Source organism: Rhincodon typus, chromosome 8 (assembly GCF_021869965.1).
Source record: "Rhincodon typus isolate 14 chromosome 8, sRhiTyp1.1, whole genome shotgun sequence".
NCBI classification, from domain to species: domain Eukaryota; kingdom Metazoa; phylum Chordata; class Chondrichthyes; order Orectolobiformes; family Rhincodontidae; genus Rhincodon; species Rhincodon typus.
In genome coordinates this window covers 52,781,829-52,802,534 of record NC_063339.1, presented here as the reverse complement: position 1 = coordinate 52,802,534, position 20,706 = coordinate 52,781,829, and the positions used below count along the sequence as shown (strand labels likewise).

The 20,706-nt window shown below is 40.9% G+C and overlaps 1 protein-coding gene across 2 annotated transcripts in view; it reads left to right on the top strand.

Moving 5' to 3' along the window:
- The window catches only part of slc25a21 (solute carrier family 25 member 21), a 131,865-nt gene that overhangs the window by 106,714 nt on the left and 4,445 nt on the right, over positions 1-20,706 (top strand). For both annotated transcript variants that reach the window (XM_020510713.2, XM_048600248.1), the window contains one exon: positions 663-770. In XM_020510713.2, the coding sequence (XP_020366302.1) occupies positions 663-770 (108 nt within the window). The remainder of the gene's footprint in view (positions 1-662; positions 771-20,706) is intronic.

Below are 20,706 nucleotides of genomic sequence, written 5' to 3'. Positions count from 1 at the left end.
GTGTGATATAGGCTAGTGGAAAATCTTCCTAAATGTGATTATAGATGCAAGGGCCTGAAATTGATTCACATTGTCTTTCAAGGTTAACTGAAATAAACAATCCATATTTCAAAATGAGTGGGTGAGGCAGACTTCATATTGAAGCTTGGACCTCATTTATCTGTAAACAGTAGGTACATGCTTGGTAACTCCAACAGATCATCAATGAACAGTGTTTGAATTTTTGGGTCCTATTACCATTGTAAATCCTGTGAGACAGTGGGAAGTGCTTAAGAAAGAGGAAGTTCATTGGGAGAGAGAAGAGCAATCAGGAGAATGAGGGAAGTGATTGAGAGTGTGGGGAAGCACAATTAGGAAGAAGATGAGAGAAGGCCAACAGTGGCCTAGTACTCTGTAGTTCTGTACTTCTTTGTTCCACATTCTTTCAAGTGTGGCTGAAAGAGTAATTTGTCTTATCCGAAAGACAATACAGTCAACCAATGCATTGTCCCATCAGTACAGCAATAAAGTGTCCACATTCAAGGTTCTGATGTGGGATTTGAATCAATGATTACCTGAACCACAAACAAGAGAACTGCCACTAAGCCAAAGCCAATATTTAATTTTAAGACATATTACATTGTATTTTCTTCTAACCAATGTATTATTTAACAACTCTTTAGATTTTTACAGTTGCTGGACTTGGATCTGGACTCACTGAAGGTGTTGTTGTCAACCCTTTTGAAGTGGTCAAGGTGAGCTTACAAGCTCAACGGAATTCTTTTTCAGAGGTTGGTGTCATTTTAATTTTTTTGTGTTTTAGAACAGTGTCATCCATTTTATTGTCATATCTTACAACACTGCATGTGACATATAAAGTTCTACATTTATAAGCATTTTGCAGTACTATCTTGCAATGTCATGAACTACAGAATGATTACAGTAAGAAAGAGGCCATTCAGCTCATCATGTCCATGCCAGCTTTATGTAAGCACTATATGCTAGATATTTGTCGTATTCCCTTTTGAATCTACCTTCAACATACACACAGGCAATGGGTTCCACATCCGAAGCACTAAGCATGAAAATAATTTTCTTCACGTCACCTCTGATTTGCCTTAAATTAATATCCTCTCATTCAACCCTTCTGCTACTGAGAACAGTTACTCCTCAGCTATCCTGGCAAAACTTCTTATGATTTTAAACACTTCAATTAAATCTCCTCCCGCCCTACTCTTGTCTGAAAAGAACAATCCCAGCTTCACTAATCTACCCAAAAAACATAAGTCTCTCATCCCTGCAGCTATGCTTGTAAACCATTTCTGCAATATCTTGGGAATAACACTTAACATGGTCAAGTGGTATTATCGCTGGACTGTTAATCCAGAGACCTGGATAACATTCCGGGGACCTGGGTTCAAATCCCACCATGGCAGATAGTGGAATTTGAATTCAATAAAAACATCTGGAATTTAGAGTCTATAACTATGAATCCATTGCCGATTGTCGGGAAAAACCCATCTGGTTCACTAATGTCCTTTAAGGGAGGAAACTGCCATCCTTACCTGGTCTGGCCTACATGTGACTCCAGACCCACAACAATGTGGTTGACTCTTAACTGCCCTCTGGGCAATTAGGGATGGACAATAAATGCTGCCTGGGCAGCGATGCCCTCATCCTGTGAATGAATAAAGGAAAAAATAAATCTTCCTAAAGTGCTGTGTCCAAAATTAGACACAATATTCCAGTTGACACTGGACCAGTGGTTTAGAAAGATTCACCATAACTTCCTTGTTTTATATTCTATGCCTCCAATGTAAAGCCTAGAATCTTTAATGCCTTATTAACCGCTTGCTCAAGCAGCCCTGCCACCTTCAACAACATTTTGCACAAGTGCACTCAAGCCCGTCTGATCTTACATCCTCTACGTAATTGGATCCTTTAATATTAATACTTATCCTCAGTCTTCCTACCAAACTGTACCATTTTACATTTCTCTGCATTAAATTTCATTCTAACAGACTTTCTGTGACCTGGTGCAATCTAACATTATTCTCAGAAAATAACGCAAGAACATAGAACTAGGACCAGAAATAAGCAATTCAGCCCTTGAACCTGCTATGCTATTCACTGCAATTATGGCTGATTTCAATTTAGCCTCAAGTTCACTTTCCTGCCTGCTCTCCATAATCTTTCAATCTATTATTAATTAATTGGCCCATTCACCTAACCTATCCATATTCATTTGTAAATTTCTTATTTCTTTATTGCAACTTCATTTCCCACCTATTTTAGGGTATTCTGCAAATTTGTCTATTTTACCTTCTATTCCTGTTTCCAAGTCATTGTTGTCAATAGTTGCTGTGCGAGGACTGAACACTCATGAGTTACATCTTGCAAACCAGAAAAGAACCATTTATCCCAGCTTTCTGTTGACATCCTTAACCCTATGTGATCTTACATTGTGAATTGACGTTTTATGCAGCAACCTTATCAAATGTCTTTTGTAAGTCCAGATATGCTACATTTATAGGATCCAAATCATCCACATTGCTTGCTGTGTTTTCAAAGAACTCAAGAAAATTCATCAAACATGATCTACCCTTCATGAAACCATGCTGACTTTGATGGTTGTATTTTAACTTCACAAATGTCCTGTTATTACTTCCTTAATAATGGATTCTAACAATTCCCCAATGACAAATGTTAAATTAACTGGTCTATAGTTTCCTACATTTTGCTTCCCACCTTTTTTTGGAATTTTATTCATATTTCTCCAATCTACTAATCCAGGGAATTTTGGAACATTGTAACCAATGGTTCCACTATCTCTACTGCCACTTCCTTTAAGACCTAGGTTGTAGACAAAGAGGCTCCGGGACTTGCCTACCTTCAATCCTAATAGTTTACTCAGTACTTCTTTCCTTGTGATGAAGATTGTTCTAAGTTCCTCCCTTTTTATAATCGCTGCCTGATAGAATTGAGATGGTACTAGTGTCCTCCACTGTGAAATCCACTACAAAATATTGGTTTAATGTCTCCTACACTTCTGAGTTTCCCACTATTGATTCCCAGTCTCACCCTCCCAGTCTCTGACCTACATTCACTTTAGCTACTCTCTTCCCTTTTCTGTACTTATAGAAGCTATTGCTAACCAATTTGAGCTTTTGCACCAGTTTTCTTTTATAATTTATTTGTATTCTTTTTAGTGACCCTTTGTTGATCTTTGTAAGTTTCCCAATCTTCCAGCCTACCACTGGCTTTTGCAATATGGTACGACTCAGTTTTTGTTTTGATGTTACCTTCAACTTCCTTGCTTAGCCATGCATGTTTTATTCCCCCTCATTTAATCTATCTTCCTCTCTGTGATATATTCCATGGCTATGGTGAGAAATCTGGGAAAATTGCATGAGACATCAAGCGAGGTCTTCCCTAATGTTGAAAGCAACTAGCTACATTTTCCAACTAAGATTTGGACATCAGGATGAGATTCTCTGTTCAGAGTCCAAAAGAAAACAGAAAACTCACAAACTACCCACTTAGCTGTTCACCTAATTAATGCCTCTATGCTTCAGCTCTTAGATCCTGCCGTTGGTCACCAGATCCCTCTCTCAGCCTATTCACTTTTTCTACAAAGTCATAACTGCACCTCTTCCCTCATGGACCAAATTATTTCACATTACCAAATTCTCACTCTGTTTTGAGTATTTGATAGAAGTATGGTAAAGTTGGCATTAGATTAAGGAAATGAATATACATTTTTTGAAGAAGAAGAACATTTTTATCATAGTAGTTCCCTCATTTTAGACAGGATGTAACTGGGAAATTTTCTACATTATTATTTAGAAGCCAGTGTTGCAAGAGTGATGGAACAGCATAGCTTGACACATGACTAGTTCTCGAACCCAAGTCTTCACAGCACAGCCAAGATTTTATATGCAAAACCAAAATACTATGGATGCTGGAGGTCTAAAATAAAAATACAAAGTGCTGGAGAATTTCAGCAGCTCTGGCAGCATCTATGAACAGAGAAAGATGGGTTTGAGATTAAAACCAATGCAGCCAAAATTTTGTCAGGGCCCTAGTTTTTGCAGTGTCCATTGAGATCTTTTGTTCCTTAATTTTGCATGGAGTGTATTGACTTGCTGAATTCTGACTGTGCTGTTAGGGATGTCATAAGGATGACATAATGGATCATCCATTCAGCATTTCTGGCAGATAATGTTCACAAACACTTCAGCCTTGTCTTTTGTGCTAACATTCTGGCTCATGAATAATGAAAGCGTAGACATTTGTGAACCTCTTCCTCCGTTGTTTAAAATTCAGCAACAGTCACAACTGAATGTTTCAGGACTGCAAGACTTTAACAAAAACAGAAGTTGCTGGAAAAGCTCAGCAAGTCTAGCAGCATCTGTGAAGAGAAGTCAGAGTTAATGTTTTAGGTCCGGTGACCCTTCCTCAGAACCTGCAAAACTTTTACCTGTTTGTTGTTCAATTGGTAATTTCTGAAATGCTACTTCCATTGCTTAGCATTCACATATTCCTCTGTTTGTAGCTTCACCAGTTTGGTACCTCATTTGTGGTCTGCTGCTACAGGTAGACCTTTCAATGGTCCTCAATGAACACGGTTGAACCCTTGCTTGATGGTTATGGTATTGATTTCCAATGAATCATTCCAAGAAATTGAACTAAACCATATGACTTACAAGAAATGTCTTTAAAAGAAATGTCCCAATGTATTTAATAGCCCCTTTTAAAAAAAAGTTAGTTTAAACATCCAAATGAACTTCTATCTTTCCATAAATCCTCAAAAAATAATGATAACGAAGTGTTTTCATAATACATCCATCCATAGAGAAATAAAACACCATTTTTAAATGTGTTTCATCAGAAAATGTTAACTGAGCAAAATATGATAAAAACGATATTCACATTCACTGTCATTCACTCTTTAAAAAGGCTGTACAGTTGTACCAGGCATCATCTTTAGCACTCAGGCAATTCAAAGCATCAGCAATTACATCAGCTTTCCTCACAAAGTGGACAATCTTTAAATGTTAAGGCTGTATTAGTAAACTCCACAAAAGTAAATTGGTGATGATCAGTATGTGTCTGCCAATAGCAATGATGAACATATACTTCAAAATATTTAAAAGCCAGAAACAATTCTAGGGTTTCTTTTTCTACTATTTAGTTGTGAACTTAGCATTTTGGAAAAGTATCCCACTTGCTTCTGTAATCCTATCCACATTCCTATAACCAGCATCAATTTCTTCCTTGAAGGCCTTAGTGAAATTTAAGGGAACTAACACTGGGTCATTTACAAAACTATCTTCAGCCTCTTGAAAGGTCCTTGGCACTGCCCTATGCCATCTTGGCTTTCTTTTACAGCAATTCTGTGAATGGTGCTGAAATTCTGTTAAATCCTGTGGTACATACCCAGAAACACCATGATTCCTTATTTAGCCTTACAGGCTAGCAAACTCTGCTAATATTTGTGCTTTTGCTATGTTTAGCAGTATTTGTCCTTGCTCTACTATATTCCCAAGGTGGGGATGCCCATGCATTTGCAAATATATTTTGGTAAGGTTTATCACCAAATCAACAGACTGTAATTTTATAAGCAGAGTTTACAGTTGTTCCAAGTGGTCCTTATAGGTATCACAGTATAACAGCACATCAAGTTAAATGAGAAATAGTTAGGAACATTGACTATCACTTAGTTTATCAGTCTCTGGAAAACTGCTAAGACACCTTCTGGCCCAAGTGACATCACTCAGCATTGGAAAAGACCATCCATGTTGACTAAGACTGATATTTCTTTAACAAAAAAGCAATGAACTATGGATGTTGAAAACCTGAAACAAATCAGAAATTGCTGCCTACAGAGCAAGTACATAAAAACGATAGGTTCCCCTCATCCTCACCTACTGTCCCACCAGCATCCACATGCAAAGGATCAACAAGCGCCATTTCCTTCACCTCCAGCTCGATGCCACCACCAGACACATATTACCCTTCCTTCTCTTGTCAGCCATCTGCAGAGGTTGTTCCCTCCAGAGCATCCTGAGATACTGCTCTTCCATTTTCAATGTTCCACCACAGCCCCAGGGCATCTTTGCATGCAATTGCAGAAGGTGTAACACCTGTCTGTTTACTTCCTCCATCCTCACTAACCAAGGCACCAGGCAGACTGTCCAGATGAAGCAGCAATTTATCTGCACTCCACACAATCTAGTCCACTGCATTTGCTGCTCACAATGTGGTCTCCTCTACATTGGGGCAATGAAGCACAGACTGGACAACAGCTTCACAGAACACCTATTTTTCTGTCTGCAGAGATTACCCGGAGCTTCCGTTTGCCTGCCACTTCAACACACCACCATGTTCCCTGGCCAGCATTTCTGTCTCAGGCTTACTACAGTGCTCTGATGAAGCTCAGCTCAAGCTGGAAGAACAACACCTCATTTTCCACTTGGGAACTCTGCAACCTTCTGGACACATTATCAACTTCAATAATTTTCGGGCCTGACTACCTTCCCTCATGTCCTTACCCCAACCCCACACACCAGGCGCTGTGATCACATGAATTGCTATCACAAACAACCCATTGTCAGCCACAAATGGCCCCATTAGCAGCTATTCATTCTCCCAGGATGACCTTTATCCATTCCTTTGTCTGCCCAACTGTTTTCTGTCTGTCTGAGCTCTCTCTCCACCTATCGTTGACTCCTGTCAATCTCTTTTCTAGCATCCTTTTCCTGGCCACTATCAGTACTAATGAAGGGTCACTGGACCCGAAACACTAACTCTTCTTTCTCTCCGCAGATGCTGCCAGGCCTGCTGAGTTTTTCCAGCAATTTCTGATTTATTTTTGACATTTCTTTAGTTCTGGGTGTTAAAGGGACATGCCAGTATCCCTTTAACTGATGTGTTTTGGTGAAAAATATGTCACTAACTATACAGTCTTCCAGCAAGGAATTGGGTCAGAGTCTGCTTTTGTTGCTGCATTGACCTTTCTGCAGAACCATCAGGCTTAGGCATTAATAAATTGAGGACCTCCACCTACTTTGAATAGGTTTACTTTGGTGGTTTTTCAGCATATATTGCGTTTCTGCTTTCACCTGGATCGTTTCACTGGACCTAAATAGTAAGGATGCTGTTTTGTAGAAAAATATTCCCCTACACCACATCTTATATTGCTAAGATAGTACACACAGGTTTGACTCCTTTAAATTCCTTAAGTAGCCTTGTTAGGTCTCTTCATGGCTTTGCTTCTAAATACGAAATTATGGCATTCAGTCTTGCTAATAATTCAGTGTTTGTGAACCAGATGGTGGAATGTTCAATTTAAGAATTGTCTAGGCTGCCTCCCAAATCATTTTCTTTCCCATTTCAGCTTCCACTGTCCTTACTGCCTATCATACCAGTACTTGCTCATCCTGGCAATGATATTGCTTCAACATTTTGACGTGACACTGCATTCTTTTTTGAGTGATAAGTGACGTCAATCAAATAATTTACCTTCCAAATGCTTTTGAATACCCTATAGGGACAAATGAATTATGCTTTCAATGGCTAACCTTGTAAACCCAATAATACTAACACTTCATCCCTTGACTGAAATGTCGTCATGCTGTTGGCACAATTTTTTATGGTTGTTTGTAAAGCTATAAGGTGCTTGTAAGCTACTTTGCAGTCTCTTGTGAGCTGATCATTCAACAAGGATACCTAATCTAACATTGAAGATTTTTCGCAAAAAAACAAAGACAGAAATTGTTGATTTCTCACCACAGGTGATGCCATACCCCCTGCTGAGTTTTTCCAGCAATTTCTAATTTTTGTTTCTGATTTCCAGCATCCGCAGTACTTTTTTTTTGTTTTATGGAATATATATCCCTCTGTTAAAAAAAAAAGTTTGGTTAATTTCAGAGGATCTCTAGCTCATGTTCATAAAATAATTTGAGTAAAACGGGTTGACTCATTAGCTGAATCCAGGATGGTAAACACAACACAAATCCAGAGATTTGTCCCAATTATGGGGATATTCATAAGATGGTATGGTTGTTGGCTATTCACATAAAGATGCTTGGAGCATTTGTAAACCTATCACAGAGATTCCTGTCACTATTTAGGAATGGTATAGTCTGACTCCAACTTGGGACGGGCAATACTTGGAGCTTGGACCCTATCTTTTCAGCCTGGAAGTCATAGCCCACTTCATTGTTAGTTGTATATTAATTGTATTTATTTAGTGGACATGAATTATCTTGAATCACTATAAACAAATATATAGCCTTGATAGATGAGGAGATGTATGATTGTATTGTGTGTAACTCTTTTATACGTATATATATACATAAAAGTCTACAAGGTTTTGGGAGTAGAACATCCATAAAAACACTTGCGGACACAGCCATGGTGCAACATCTTGTGACCGATGACTCTGTTTTCTTTGTGAGAAAGACAGATCTCAGCGCTGCAGTGGAATTCTCAAATGAGGTAGTGAGACTCACGCTTATTACCATGTAAGCTCAATTTGCTTCCAGGTAGCCTCACGGATACCAGTACTCTCAGAGAGCTGCAGATTCTAACAGCAGTGTAGCAACCTGCATGCAGCTGTTTGTCCATTTGTAATTCCTCAGACACTGATGCAGTCCATGTATATCTGCAGAAAGACTTGGAAGATATTTGGTTGGACTAATAAGTGGTGAGAAACATTTGTGCTACACTAGTGCTAGCAATGATTGACTCAATGAAAGAGAACCTGATCATCTCTCCTTGAAAAACAATGACATTACCATTACTGAATCATCTATAATCAGCAAACTGAACTGGACCAGCAGTATAAATGTGGTGGCTGGGAATTTTGTGGCATGTAACTTCTTTCCTGCATCTCCAAAACCTGTCCGACATCTACAAGGCACATGTCAGGAGTGTGCTAGAATACTTTCTAATTATTTTGGTGAGTGCAACTCCAGCAACACGCAAGAGACTCAACATCAATCAGGACAAAACACCCCAATTCATTAGCAGACCATCCACCACCTCCAGCTTTCACTCTATCCACTGCAGATGCACAATGACAGCAGCATGTACCATCAATAGGGTTAGGGTTTCACCTGAAAATTGCGCTTCAACCCAGATACCATTGTACTTGAAGCTATATAACTGTTCCTCAGGGTTGCTGGACTAAAACCCTGAACCTCCCTACCTTAAAACACTGTGGATGCACCTAAACAATATGAGCTGCAGCAGTTCAAGAAGTCAGCTCAACCAAGTTTCTCAAGAGCAATTAGGGAAGTACAATAAATCCAGGTGTAGCCAGTGATGCTCATATACCAAAATGCCAAAATTATAGGAATTGCTGAGGCACCACACCATGATAGTTCCGCGGTGTACAAACCTTTCTCACAATGACAGCATTCATGTTTCCTTGCCTGAGGATGTAGTGCTTGCCACCAGGACTTCAGAGGGCACCTCAGCTGAAGGAAGAGGGTAGCTTGTATCTGAACCCCGTCATGCTTCCTCAACCTAATTAACTCATTCTACATTGTGCTGCCTGTATCTAAACTCACTTGAGTTTCAACCACCCAGTCCCCCATACCTGCTGTCTGTCACTGACTCCCAGATTAACAATACCTCAATTTTAAAACCCTCGTCTTTGCATTCACATTCCTCCATGATGTTTCTCTTTCCATTCTGTGTGGCCTTTTTTCACCATATAAGCCTTTGAGCACTTATCCAAATCTGGCCCCCTTTGTGTTCCCAGATTTTAATTGGTCCGAAACCTTTCCATCTCTTGATCTTAATATTCCTAAAAAAAAACTGCTGCTTTGACCAAGATTTTGTTCATCTTTTGTGATTGTTCCTTAAATGATTTAGTGTCAAAATATTTTTATTGATATAATTCTTAATAAAGAGTTTGAGATGTTTTAGTACATTAAATGCACTGTATAAATGCAAGTTCTCATTGTTAATCAGAATAAGGAGGAGATTATCGGCTGTCAAATTATTTAGATAAGTCAAATGAGATGGTGACGTGCTGCCTAATGCCCCAGGAGCTTAAGCCAAGTTTATTCTATGTTCAGGTGGTAAGTTTAAGTAACTGAACAAGGAGTTATGATGAGATTTTGTCATTGAGTAGTCACTGAAAGTTCATATGCAATGTGAGGTGGCTACAGTGAAAACAAATGGAGTTCTTTTTGGAGTAATGATAGGTCAATAGATTGCAAAATCAGGAGCGGAATCTTACTAAGCCCTGAACAACAAGGGATTTGGTGAGAAGTCTGGGAGAATCACTTGGGAATTCCTGTGAGGCATTTCTCAAGGTTGAGAGCAGCTAGCAACATTTTCCAACAGTGTTCCAGGTTTCATAATGAGATTCTCACTAGGTATCAGCAAGATGCCTTTTAGTGGGGGGGGTTATTGCTTATTGTTGGCCTCAGTAACTACGTACTTTGCCTCATAAATAAGCAACCTCCGATCCTGTCACATGCTGTGAGGAAACCAGATGCCAAAAACTCTCAACATGGAATTCTGCGTGGGTACCTAGCAGTTTGAGCTCGCTGTTTATTTATCCAGTTCACCATCAGGTACAGAGTCAGTACATAGCATAAACCTTCTTTTGGAAGGTTGTCATCTGTATGCAAAACACCAGTGAAACATATGTCCATTATTCCATTGCAGGCTAGCAGTGTAGCTATGGGCTTTAACATATGCTAAACAATTCAACTATGGTACATGATATGGATTAGGGCATCCAGATCAACAAACTGTCTGGCACATTATAATCTTTTTGAATAATTGTTTCTCCCATGTTAAAAATAAGTTTTCATTATATAATTGATAAGGAATACAGATGAGCCTGTCAACCGTGGTAGGCATTGGGTTCAGTTTTAACTCAGTGTAAATGCATGGATTTGAATTGGTTAAAATTTGCTCTGTTATTTGGATACTGTGTGTGCTATTAGATGTTCTTCAATCCAAGTTTTTTTTTTATTATTCATTCATGGAATGTCAGCTGGAAAAGTCCAAATTCCATAATTCCAGTTCATACTTGCACTTGAGAGTGTGATACTGAGGAAATACCTTTTCAAATACAACCAAAAGACATATTAATCCAGTTCAGCAGGTGGTTAAGGATCAATTATATTACTCTGTGTGTGGGTGTGTGTGTGTGTGGGTGGAGGTATGGTCACACATAGGATAAGGTGCATTTATTTGTGCCACATTGGTAGGGGAAGCACTTTTTAACTGTGCCTGTACAATGCACAATGATATGAGTTAAGGCATCTAATGCATGCTCAATCCTAAAAGCATGCCTGAAAATAAAAATGAAGGTAGCAAAGCCATGACAGAGTGAGAGGAAATGCCAATGAGAAAGTAACAGCAATGCCAGCAACAAATCCAGATGTTTTTTTTTTAATGAACGTATAGCTGCAGTATTTCATAGTGGCCATATTTCATAGGCCAGATTTGCCAAAGAACTGTGCTCAAACTACCAATTGCAAAAGCCCTTGCTCAGTTAATTGAGTGCAGTTTATTATCTTCCCGAGTAATATGCTAAATAAAAAATGTCATCCAATGTGGGTTCCAAAGCCTTGACACTGGAACTACAAGCCCCATTAACTATCAGTTGAGCTAATTGAGTAGTGCAGAAACCTGCTCCACAAAGACTGACAGCTCCACAACTCACAGCGCAAACTTTGTAAAACTTTACCTGCTCACCAGTCTGAGCAAGAACATTTTGTACAAGTGGGTTTTGGAACAATAAATTTCATAAATTTTAAAGCAACTTGCTTGAACTTCACCAATTTTCTGAATATTGCCCAACAGAAAGGTGTCAAGGACAGTTGTGCATGTGCTGGCAGAATGTATATGTGCAACCATTCCTGATGCCTTCCATTTGGTGGCTGAAGTTACAGTTTTAGACAAACAGGTAAGGACAAGAATTTCTGTCACAAATAAACATTAGTGAACCAGATGGATTTTCTTAACTATCCACTAGTTTCATGGTGACTATTACTAGCCTTTTAATTTTTAATACAATGGTGGGATTTGAGCTTACATCTCTGGGGAATTAGTTTATACCTCTGGATTACTAGTCTAGTAATATAGCTATTGTGCTGCTGTAACCCCAAAATCACTGCCTTGAATAAGAATATGTTGTATAGAAGCAAATATCAGCAATTAGAAACTCCATACCTCTAATTTATGAAAATATCTTCAAATCTGGTATTTGTATGTTCAGATTGTGGTCAGGAAGATGATGGAAATGAATTTGTATATTCTGTGGCTATTTATGTTGTTTAGTATGTTACTCATAATAGTTCCTTCCCAACAAGGTCACACAGACTTTTCATTTCATTGAATCATCAAATCATAATTTACAATGCTGAAGGAGGCCATTCAGTTCAGCATTTCCTTGCCAGAATCCATTCAGTCTAATCTGACTGTATCGTTGTTCTTCCACAGGTTATGTCACTTTACCATCATATTGAAGTGTGACTTATGAGGGTTTCTGCTTCTATCACCCTTTCTGACAATTGGTTCCAGAGCTCTACCAACCTGACATATCTCTAAGCCTCTGACCTCTTATTCCTAAATGTACACCCCGTGGTTCTAGACCCATCAACTATGGCAAATAGCGTATCCTGTCCATGCAATTTGAACCTCTGGTAATTTATATACTTCAACTAGGTCTCCCTTCAGTATCCCTGTTCCAGAGAAAACAAGCCTATTCAATCTTAACTCATTATTAAAATTTTCCAGTCCAGGCCACATCATCATAAATTTCTTCTGTGTCTCTTCTATTGCATTCACATCTTTCCAACACCATTCCAAAGGTATGGTGCTCTGCATGTTGTTCCTCTGGTGTGGCCAAAATAGTGCTTTATACAGTTCCAGCGTAATCTCTGAGCTGTTATATTTTATTCCTCAGCTAAAAAAAAATGCATCCTATGTGCCTTCTTCAGTACCTTATCCATCCGTCCAGCTACCTTCAGGGATCTGAGGGGATACACTGTAATGTCCTTCTGATTTTTGTGCTTCTCAGTATCCTCATTGATTATGTATTACCTTGCATTTTCACCTTTCCCTAAATATGTTACACCACACTTCTCTCTGCTGAATTCAAAATGCCACTGTTTTGCCCATGACAAGCTCATTGATTTCTTTCTGCAGACAACAGCTATCTTCTTTATTATGAGCCACACAACAACATTCGTATCAGCTACAAACATCTTCATCACGCCTCCTACCTTCAAATCCAAATGATTGATATATATCATAAAATGAAAGGACCTATAAATGAGCCTTGCAGAACTCCAGTGGACACAGCATTTCTCAACCATTTTTTGTTTCTTACCTTTGACTTTTAGATCTGACTTGCCACTTCATCTTGGATCCAGTGGGTTTTTGTTTTCATGACCAGCTTGCCATGTGGGAATTTATCAAAAGCTTTGCTAAGACCAATGAAGTTTGCAACAAATACACTACCATCATTGACCTTCTTTGTTACCTCCTTGACAATATGATAACTTAACAAATCTGTGCTAACTGTCTTTGATTAATTCTCAAATTTCAAAATGAAGATTTATTCTATCCCTCAGAAGACTCTCCATTAATTTTCCCACTACTAACATTAGGCTGACGGGTGTATAATTACATGATCAATCCCTTTATCCTTTTTTGAACAATGGAGCAAAATGCACACAATTTTAGGTGTCGTAGCGGGCAGGTCTCTGGCACTGAGCCTGGCCCTGTGGCACAGAAGGGAAGGGGGAGAATAGGAGAGAAATTGTAGTGGGGGATTCGATAGTAAGAGGCACAGACAGGCGGTTCTGTAGATGCAAACGAGATGAACGGATGGTATGTTGCCTCCCAGGTGCCAGGGTCTGTGATGTCTCAGATCGTGTCTTCAAGATCCTTAAGGGGGAGAGTGAGCAACCACCAGTCATGGTAACATCGGTACCAATGACATAGGTAGAAAAAGGACAGAGAATGTGAAAAACGAGTACAGGGAGTTATGTTGGAAGCTGAAGTCCCGAACAAACAGGGTAATTATCTCTGGATTACTACCAGTGCCACATAATAACAAGGTAAAAAATAGGGAGAGAGTGCAGCTAAACACATGGCTACAGGGCTGGTGTAGGAGGGAGGGCTTCCATTATGTGGATAATTGGAGCACATTCTGGGAAAGGTGGAACCTGTACAGTAAGGACGGGTTGCACCTGAACCGGAAGGGCACAAATATCCTGGGAGGGAGGTTTGCTCGAGCTATACAGGATGGTTTAAACTAGATTGGCAGGGGGTGGGGAACCGGATTTATAATTCAGAGGATGAGGTATTCAGCCTTCCAATGGACACTACAGGGAGTGAGGTTGTTTATAAAGAAATGCAGTCGATGGAGCATAATTGTGGGCACAGAGATGGTTTGAGGTGTGTATACTTCAACGCTAGAAGTATCAGAAATAAGGCGAAATAAGTATCAGAACTTAGAGCATGGGTCGGTACTTGGAACTACGATGTTGTGGCCATTACAGAAACTTGGGTAATTCAGGGAGAGGAATGGTTGTTGGAAGTTCCGGGATTTAGATGCTTTAAAAGAAATAGGGAGAGTGGAAAAAGAGGCGGGAGAGTGACATTGCTGGTCAGGGCTAGTATAGCAGCTACTGAAAGGTAGTTCGAGAATGATATGGCTACAGAGTCAGTTTGGGTTGAGGTCCAGAACAAGAAAGGAGCAGTCAGTTTGTTGGGGATTTTTTACAGACCCCCTAATAGTTGCAGAGAAGTAGAGGAGTGGATTGGGAGGCAGATACTGGAGAGATGCAGAGGTCACAGGGTTGTAGTCATGGGTGACTTCAACTTTCCAAATATTGATTGGAAACATTTTAGTTGTAATAGTTTAGATGGAGCGGATTTTGTCCAGTGCATTCAGGAAGAATTCCTGACACAGTATGTAGATAGACCAACACGAGGAGCGGCCACTTTGGATTTGGTGCTTGGCAATGAACCGGGCCAAGTTTTAGACCTGTTGGTAGGAGAGATTTTGGCGGTAGTGATCATAACTCTGTTACTTTTACAATAGTCATGGAAAAGGATAGGTACATACAGTAGGGTAAGGTTTATAATTGGAGGAAGAGTAATTACAATTCTGTTAGGCAAGAACTGGGTAACATAAATTGGGAACAGATGCTGTCAGGGAAGAGCACTATTGAAGTGTGGAGATTGTTTAAGGAATGCATACTGCATGTGCTCGATATGTTTGTCCCTAGCAGGCAGGGAAGATGCGGTCAAGTGAGGGAGCCTTGGTTCTCAAGAGAGGTCAAACGACTGGTTAAGAGGAAGAAGGATGCTTATGTAAGGTTTAGGAAACAAGGAATGGAAAAGGCTCTAGAGGGATGCAGGAAGAGATACAGAGGGATATCCAGGAAGGAGCTGAAGAAAGAGCTTAGGAGAGCTATAAGGGGGCATGAGAAAACCTTGGCAGATAGGATCAAGGAAAACTCCAAGGCTTTTTAGACTTTATGTGAAGAATAAGAAAATGACCAGAGAAAGGGTAGGGCTGATCAAGGATTGCAAAGGGAATTTGTGCACAGAGCCTAAAGAGATAGGAGAGGTCCTTAATGAATACTTTTCTTCGGTATTCACAACTGAAAGGGACCTAGTTGTAGAGGAGGACAGTGTGAAACAGGCTGGTAGGCTAGAGGTTGTCGATGTTAGTAAGGAAGATGTGCTAGGACTTTTGAGGAAGTTGAAGATAGATAAGTCCCCCAGACCTGATGGGATTTATCCAAGGATTCTGTGGGAAGCGAGGGAAGAGATCGCAGGGCCTTTGGCGATGATCTTTTCGTCCTCACTGTCCATGGGTATAGTGCCAGAAGATTGGAGAGAGGCAAACGTCATTCCCTTGTTCATAAAAGGGAATAGGGATAACCCTGGAAATTACAGGCCAGTTAGTCTTACATCAGGGGTGGGCAAATTATTGGAAAGGGCTCTGAGAGATAGGATTTATGATCACTTGGAAAGGCAAAGTTTGATTTGTGATAGTCAGCATGGATTTGTGAGGGGTAGATCATGCCTCACAAACCTTATTGAATTCTTTGAAGAGGTAACCAAACACGTGGATGAAGGTAGAGCAGTGGATGTGGTATACATGGATTTAAGTAAGGCGTTTGATAAGGTTCCCCATGGTAGGCTCATGCAGAAGGTAAGGAGGCATGGGATAGAGGGAAATGTGGCAGATTGGATTCAGAATTGGCTGACCCTTAGAAGACAGAGGGTGGTAGTGGACGGAAAATATTCAACATGGTGCTCAGTTACGAGTGGTGTACCACAAGGATCTGTCCTGTGTCCTCTTCTATTTGTGATTTTTGTAAATGATTTGGATGAAAGAGTAGAAGGGTGGATTAGCAAGTTCGTGGATGATACGAAGGTGGGTTACGTTGTGGACAGTGCGGAGGGTGTTTAGGTTACAAAGGGACATTGATAGGATGCAGAGCTGGGCTGAGATGTGGCAGATGGAGTTTAACCCTGAAAAGTGTGAGGTGATTCATTTTGGAAGGACAAACTTGAAAGCAGAATACAGGGTTAACGGAAAGATTCTTGGCAGTGTGGAGGAGCAGAGGGATCTTGGGGTTCACGTTCACAGTTCTCTGAGTGCTGCCACCCAGGTGGATAGAATTGTTAAGAAGGCATATGGTGTGTTAGCTTTCATTAATAGAGGGATTGAGTTCAAGAGCCGTGGAGTTATGCTCCAGCTATACAAAAGCCTGGTTCAGCCACACCTGGAGTATTGTGTCCAGTTCTGGTCGCCTCATTACAGGAAAGATGTGGAAGCATTGGAAAAGGTGCAAGGGAGATTTACCAGGATGTTGCCTGGAATGGAGGGAAGGTCTTACGAGGAAAGGTTGAGAGAGCTAGGGGTTTTCTCTTTCGAACGACGAAGGATGAGAGGTGACTTGAAAGAGGTGTACAAAATGATCAAGAGGTATAGATAGAGTAGACAGCCAGAGACTTTTTCCTCGGGTGGAGGTAGCTATTACGAGGGGGCATAGCTTTAAAGTGAGTGGAGGTCGATATAGGGGAGACGTCAGAGGTAGGTTCTTTACTCAGAGAGTGGTAGGGGCGTGGAATGCATTGCCGAAGAGGGTAGTGGAGTCGGCCTCGTTCGGGGCATTTAAGCGGCTATTAGATAGGCATATGGATGATAGTATAGGGTAGGGGTGGAGGTTAGATAGACCTTAGGATTAGGGTAAAAGTTCGTCACAACATCATGGGCTGAAGGGCCTGTACTATGCTGTACTGTTCTATGTTCTGTGTTTTATGTTCTGTACTGTTCTATGTTCTATGTTCTATGTCTTCCAGTCTTCTGGCACCACATCTGTAGCCAGAAAGCACTGAAAAGTAGTCAGTTACTTAACAAGTTACTAGTGATTATCTATTGTGAAAGGAGCAAGTGGGCTGTCTTTGGAATTGAGGAGACTCCAAAATGACATGGCTGATGATGAAAGATTAGTCATCCATAGCAGAGCTGGTAATCCACGACATGAGACATCAAGTATGCAGCTTTCCAGCACTTAACAATTTACCAGTGATAAAACGTGGAAGCATTGATTTTTCACTAGGATGGGGTGCTTTTATCCAGGGGACATTAATTAATTTTTGTTTTATTCACTCGTGGGATGTGGGTATCATTAGTGGGCCATCATTTGTTGCCCATCCCTAGTCGCCTTTGAGTAGATGGTGGTGAGCTGCCTTCTTGAATTGCTGCAGTCCACATGCTGTAGGTAGACCCACAATGCAATGGAATTTCAGGGCTTTGATCCAGTGACAGGATGGACAACAATATAATTCCAAATCAAGATGATGAGTGACTTCGAAGGGAACTTGCTGGTGGTGGTGTTCTCATGTATCTGCTGCCTTTGCCCTTATAGATGGAAGTGGTCGTGGGTTTGAAAGGTACTGTCTATGGATCTTTAGTGAAATTCCGTAGTGCATCTTGGTAGGTAGCACTTACTGCTGCTACTGAGCTTCGGTGGTGGAGGGAGTGGATGCTTGTGGATGCAGTGACAAGAAAGCGAGTTGCTTTGTCCTGGATAGTGTCAAGCATCTTGAGTGTTGTTGGGGCTGCACTCATCCAGACAAGTGGGCATTATTCTGTCACATTCGTGACTTGTGTTTTGTAGATGGTGGATAGGTTTTGGGGAGTTAGGAGGTGAATTACTTGCCACAGTATTCCTAGCCTCTGACTTGCTTTTGCAGCCATGCTGTTTATGTGGTGAGTCCAGTCGAGTTTCTGGTCAATGGTAACCCCATGGATCTTGATAGTGGGGCGTTCAGTGCTGCTAACACTGGGATGGTGATTAAATTGTCTCTTACTGGAGATGGCCATTGCCTGACATTTGTGCGATGCAAATCTTACTTACCACTTTTCAGCCCAAGCCTGGATATTGTGCAAACTGTGTTGCATTTGAACATGGGTTGCTTCAGAATTGGAGGAGTTGCTGAACATTGTGAAATCATTGGCAAATATCCCATTTCTGACTTTATGATGGAGGGATGTCATTGATGAAGCAGCTGAAGATGATTGGGCTGAGGACATTACCTTGAGGAACTCCTGTGGAAATGTCCTGGAGTTGAGATGACTGACCTCCAACAATCACAACCATCTACCTATGTGTCAGGTATGACTCCAACCAGTGGAGAGTTTAGCCCCTGACACCTATTGATTCCAGTTTTGCGAGGGCTCCTTGATGACACTCTCGGTCAAATGCGGCGTTTATGTCAAGAGCTGTCACTCTCACCTCATTTCTGGAATTCAGCTCCTCTGTCCAAGTTTGAAGCAAGGCTGTAATGAGGTCAGGAGCTGAATGGCCCTGGCGGAACCCAAACTGGGCATCACTGAGCAGGTGCTGCTTGGTAACACCTTCATCATAGAGAGCAGACTGATGGGGCGGGAATTAGCTGGGTTGGATTTGCATTTAAGTGTTAGGCTCTCCCATCGTTGAGGATGGGATATTCATGGAGCCACCTCCTCCAGCAAGTTGTTCAATTGTCCACCACAATTTACGACTGCTGATCTTAGATGTGATCCATTGGTTGTGGGATCACTTAGCTCTGTCAATCACTTACTGCTTATAGTATTGCCATGGAAGTAGTCCTGTTTGGTGGCTTCACCAGGTTGACACCTCAATTTTAGGTATGCCTGGTGCTGCTCCTGGCATGCCATCCTTCACCCTCCATTGGGACCCTGGCTTGATGATAAGGGTTGAGTGGGGGGAATATGCATGCCATGAGATTACAGATTGTGCTGGAATACAAGTCTGACTGCTGTTGATTACTCACAGTGCTTCATGGATGTCCAGTTTTGAGCTGCTAAATCTGCTCAAAGTTTGTCTCATTTATCACAGTGGTAATGCCATACAACATAGTAGAGGGTATCAGAACGATAGAGTAGACTTCCTATGGTGTGGCAACAGGCCATTCAGCCTATCAAGTCCACACTAACCCTCTGAAGAGTAGCCCCCAACCTTATCTCTGTAACCCTACATTTCCTGTGGCCAATCAACCTGGGGTGTACATCTCTGGACAGCCAATCCACCTAACCTGCATCTCTTTGAACCAGGGGAGGGAACCAGAGTATCCAGAGGAAGCCTGCAGACAGTCACCCAAGAGTGGAATTGCACCTGCGTCCCTGGTGCCATGAGGCAGTAGTGCTAACCACTGAGCCACCATGCTGCCCCAGTATTGTCAATGTGATAGCAGGACTTTGTCACCTCAAAGTGGGTTACTCTTTCTGATACTGTCATGTACAGGTGCATCTGCAGCCAGCATATTGTTAAGCATGAGGTCAAGTATGTTTTTCCCACTTGTTTCCCTTACCATTGATTTATAATACACCTTGGACAACCATAATCTCCTGGAATGTTGCCTTGTTCAGTTGCCTGTTGGAATCCAACGGACTCCATAGATTTTTCCGGAAGAGTCAATAGTTTTTCAATCTGTATTTTACCATCCCCAGCCGTTACAATAAATGTCATTAGTGCATTTATAAAATTACACTGTTTATTGAATTGGTTGAGCACTGGTAAATCTGATAATCTTTTTACATTGTCTAAATATGAATATGTGCATAAACATAGTGGGCGGCACAGTTGAGCCCAATCCAACATCCACATGCGCAGAAATTAGGAAAAGTAAATGAATTAAGATTAGAAAACCCATTGATGTTTTGCTTCTAAGCCTGGAGAGACAGAATTTCTGAGTCCCAACTTAAAATATCTAAATTTGGGTAGCAGGATGGCTCAGTGGTTAGCACCACTGCCTCACAGTGTTGGGGACCCAGGTTCAATTCTACCCTCAGGCAACTGTCTGTGTGGGTTTCCTGATCTCCTACTCTAATTTAAAAAGAAGGTTGGTGAAGTCCTGTAAAATTGATGTAAAAGGCTGATGTCACAATTGGATTTTATTTATAATGATCAGGAGAATTTCTGTGAAAATTCTCAGGACTTGTAATCATAGTTCTGCTATTCAATCTCCTTCCACAGTCCAAAGATGTACAGGTTATGTAGATTGGCCCTGCTAAATTGTCCATAGTGTCTGGGGATGTGCAAGCTAGGCAGATTAGCTATGGGAAATGCAGGGTTTTAAGATGGGGGATGGATCAGGTGGGAAGCTCTTTGGATGGTCAGTGTTGACTCAAAGGGCCTGTTTCCACACTGA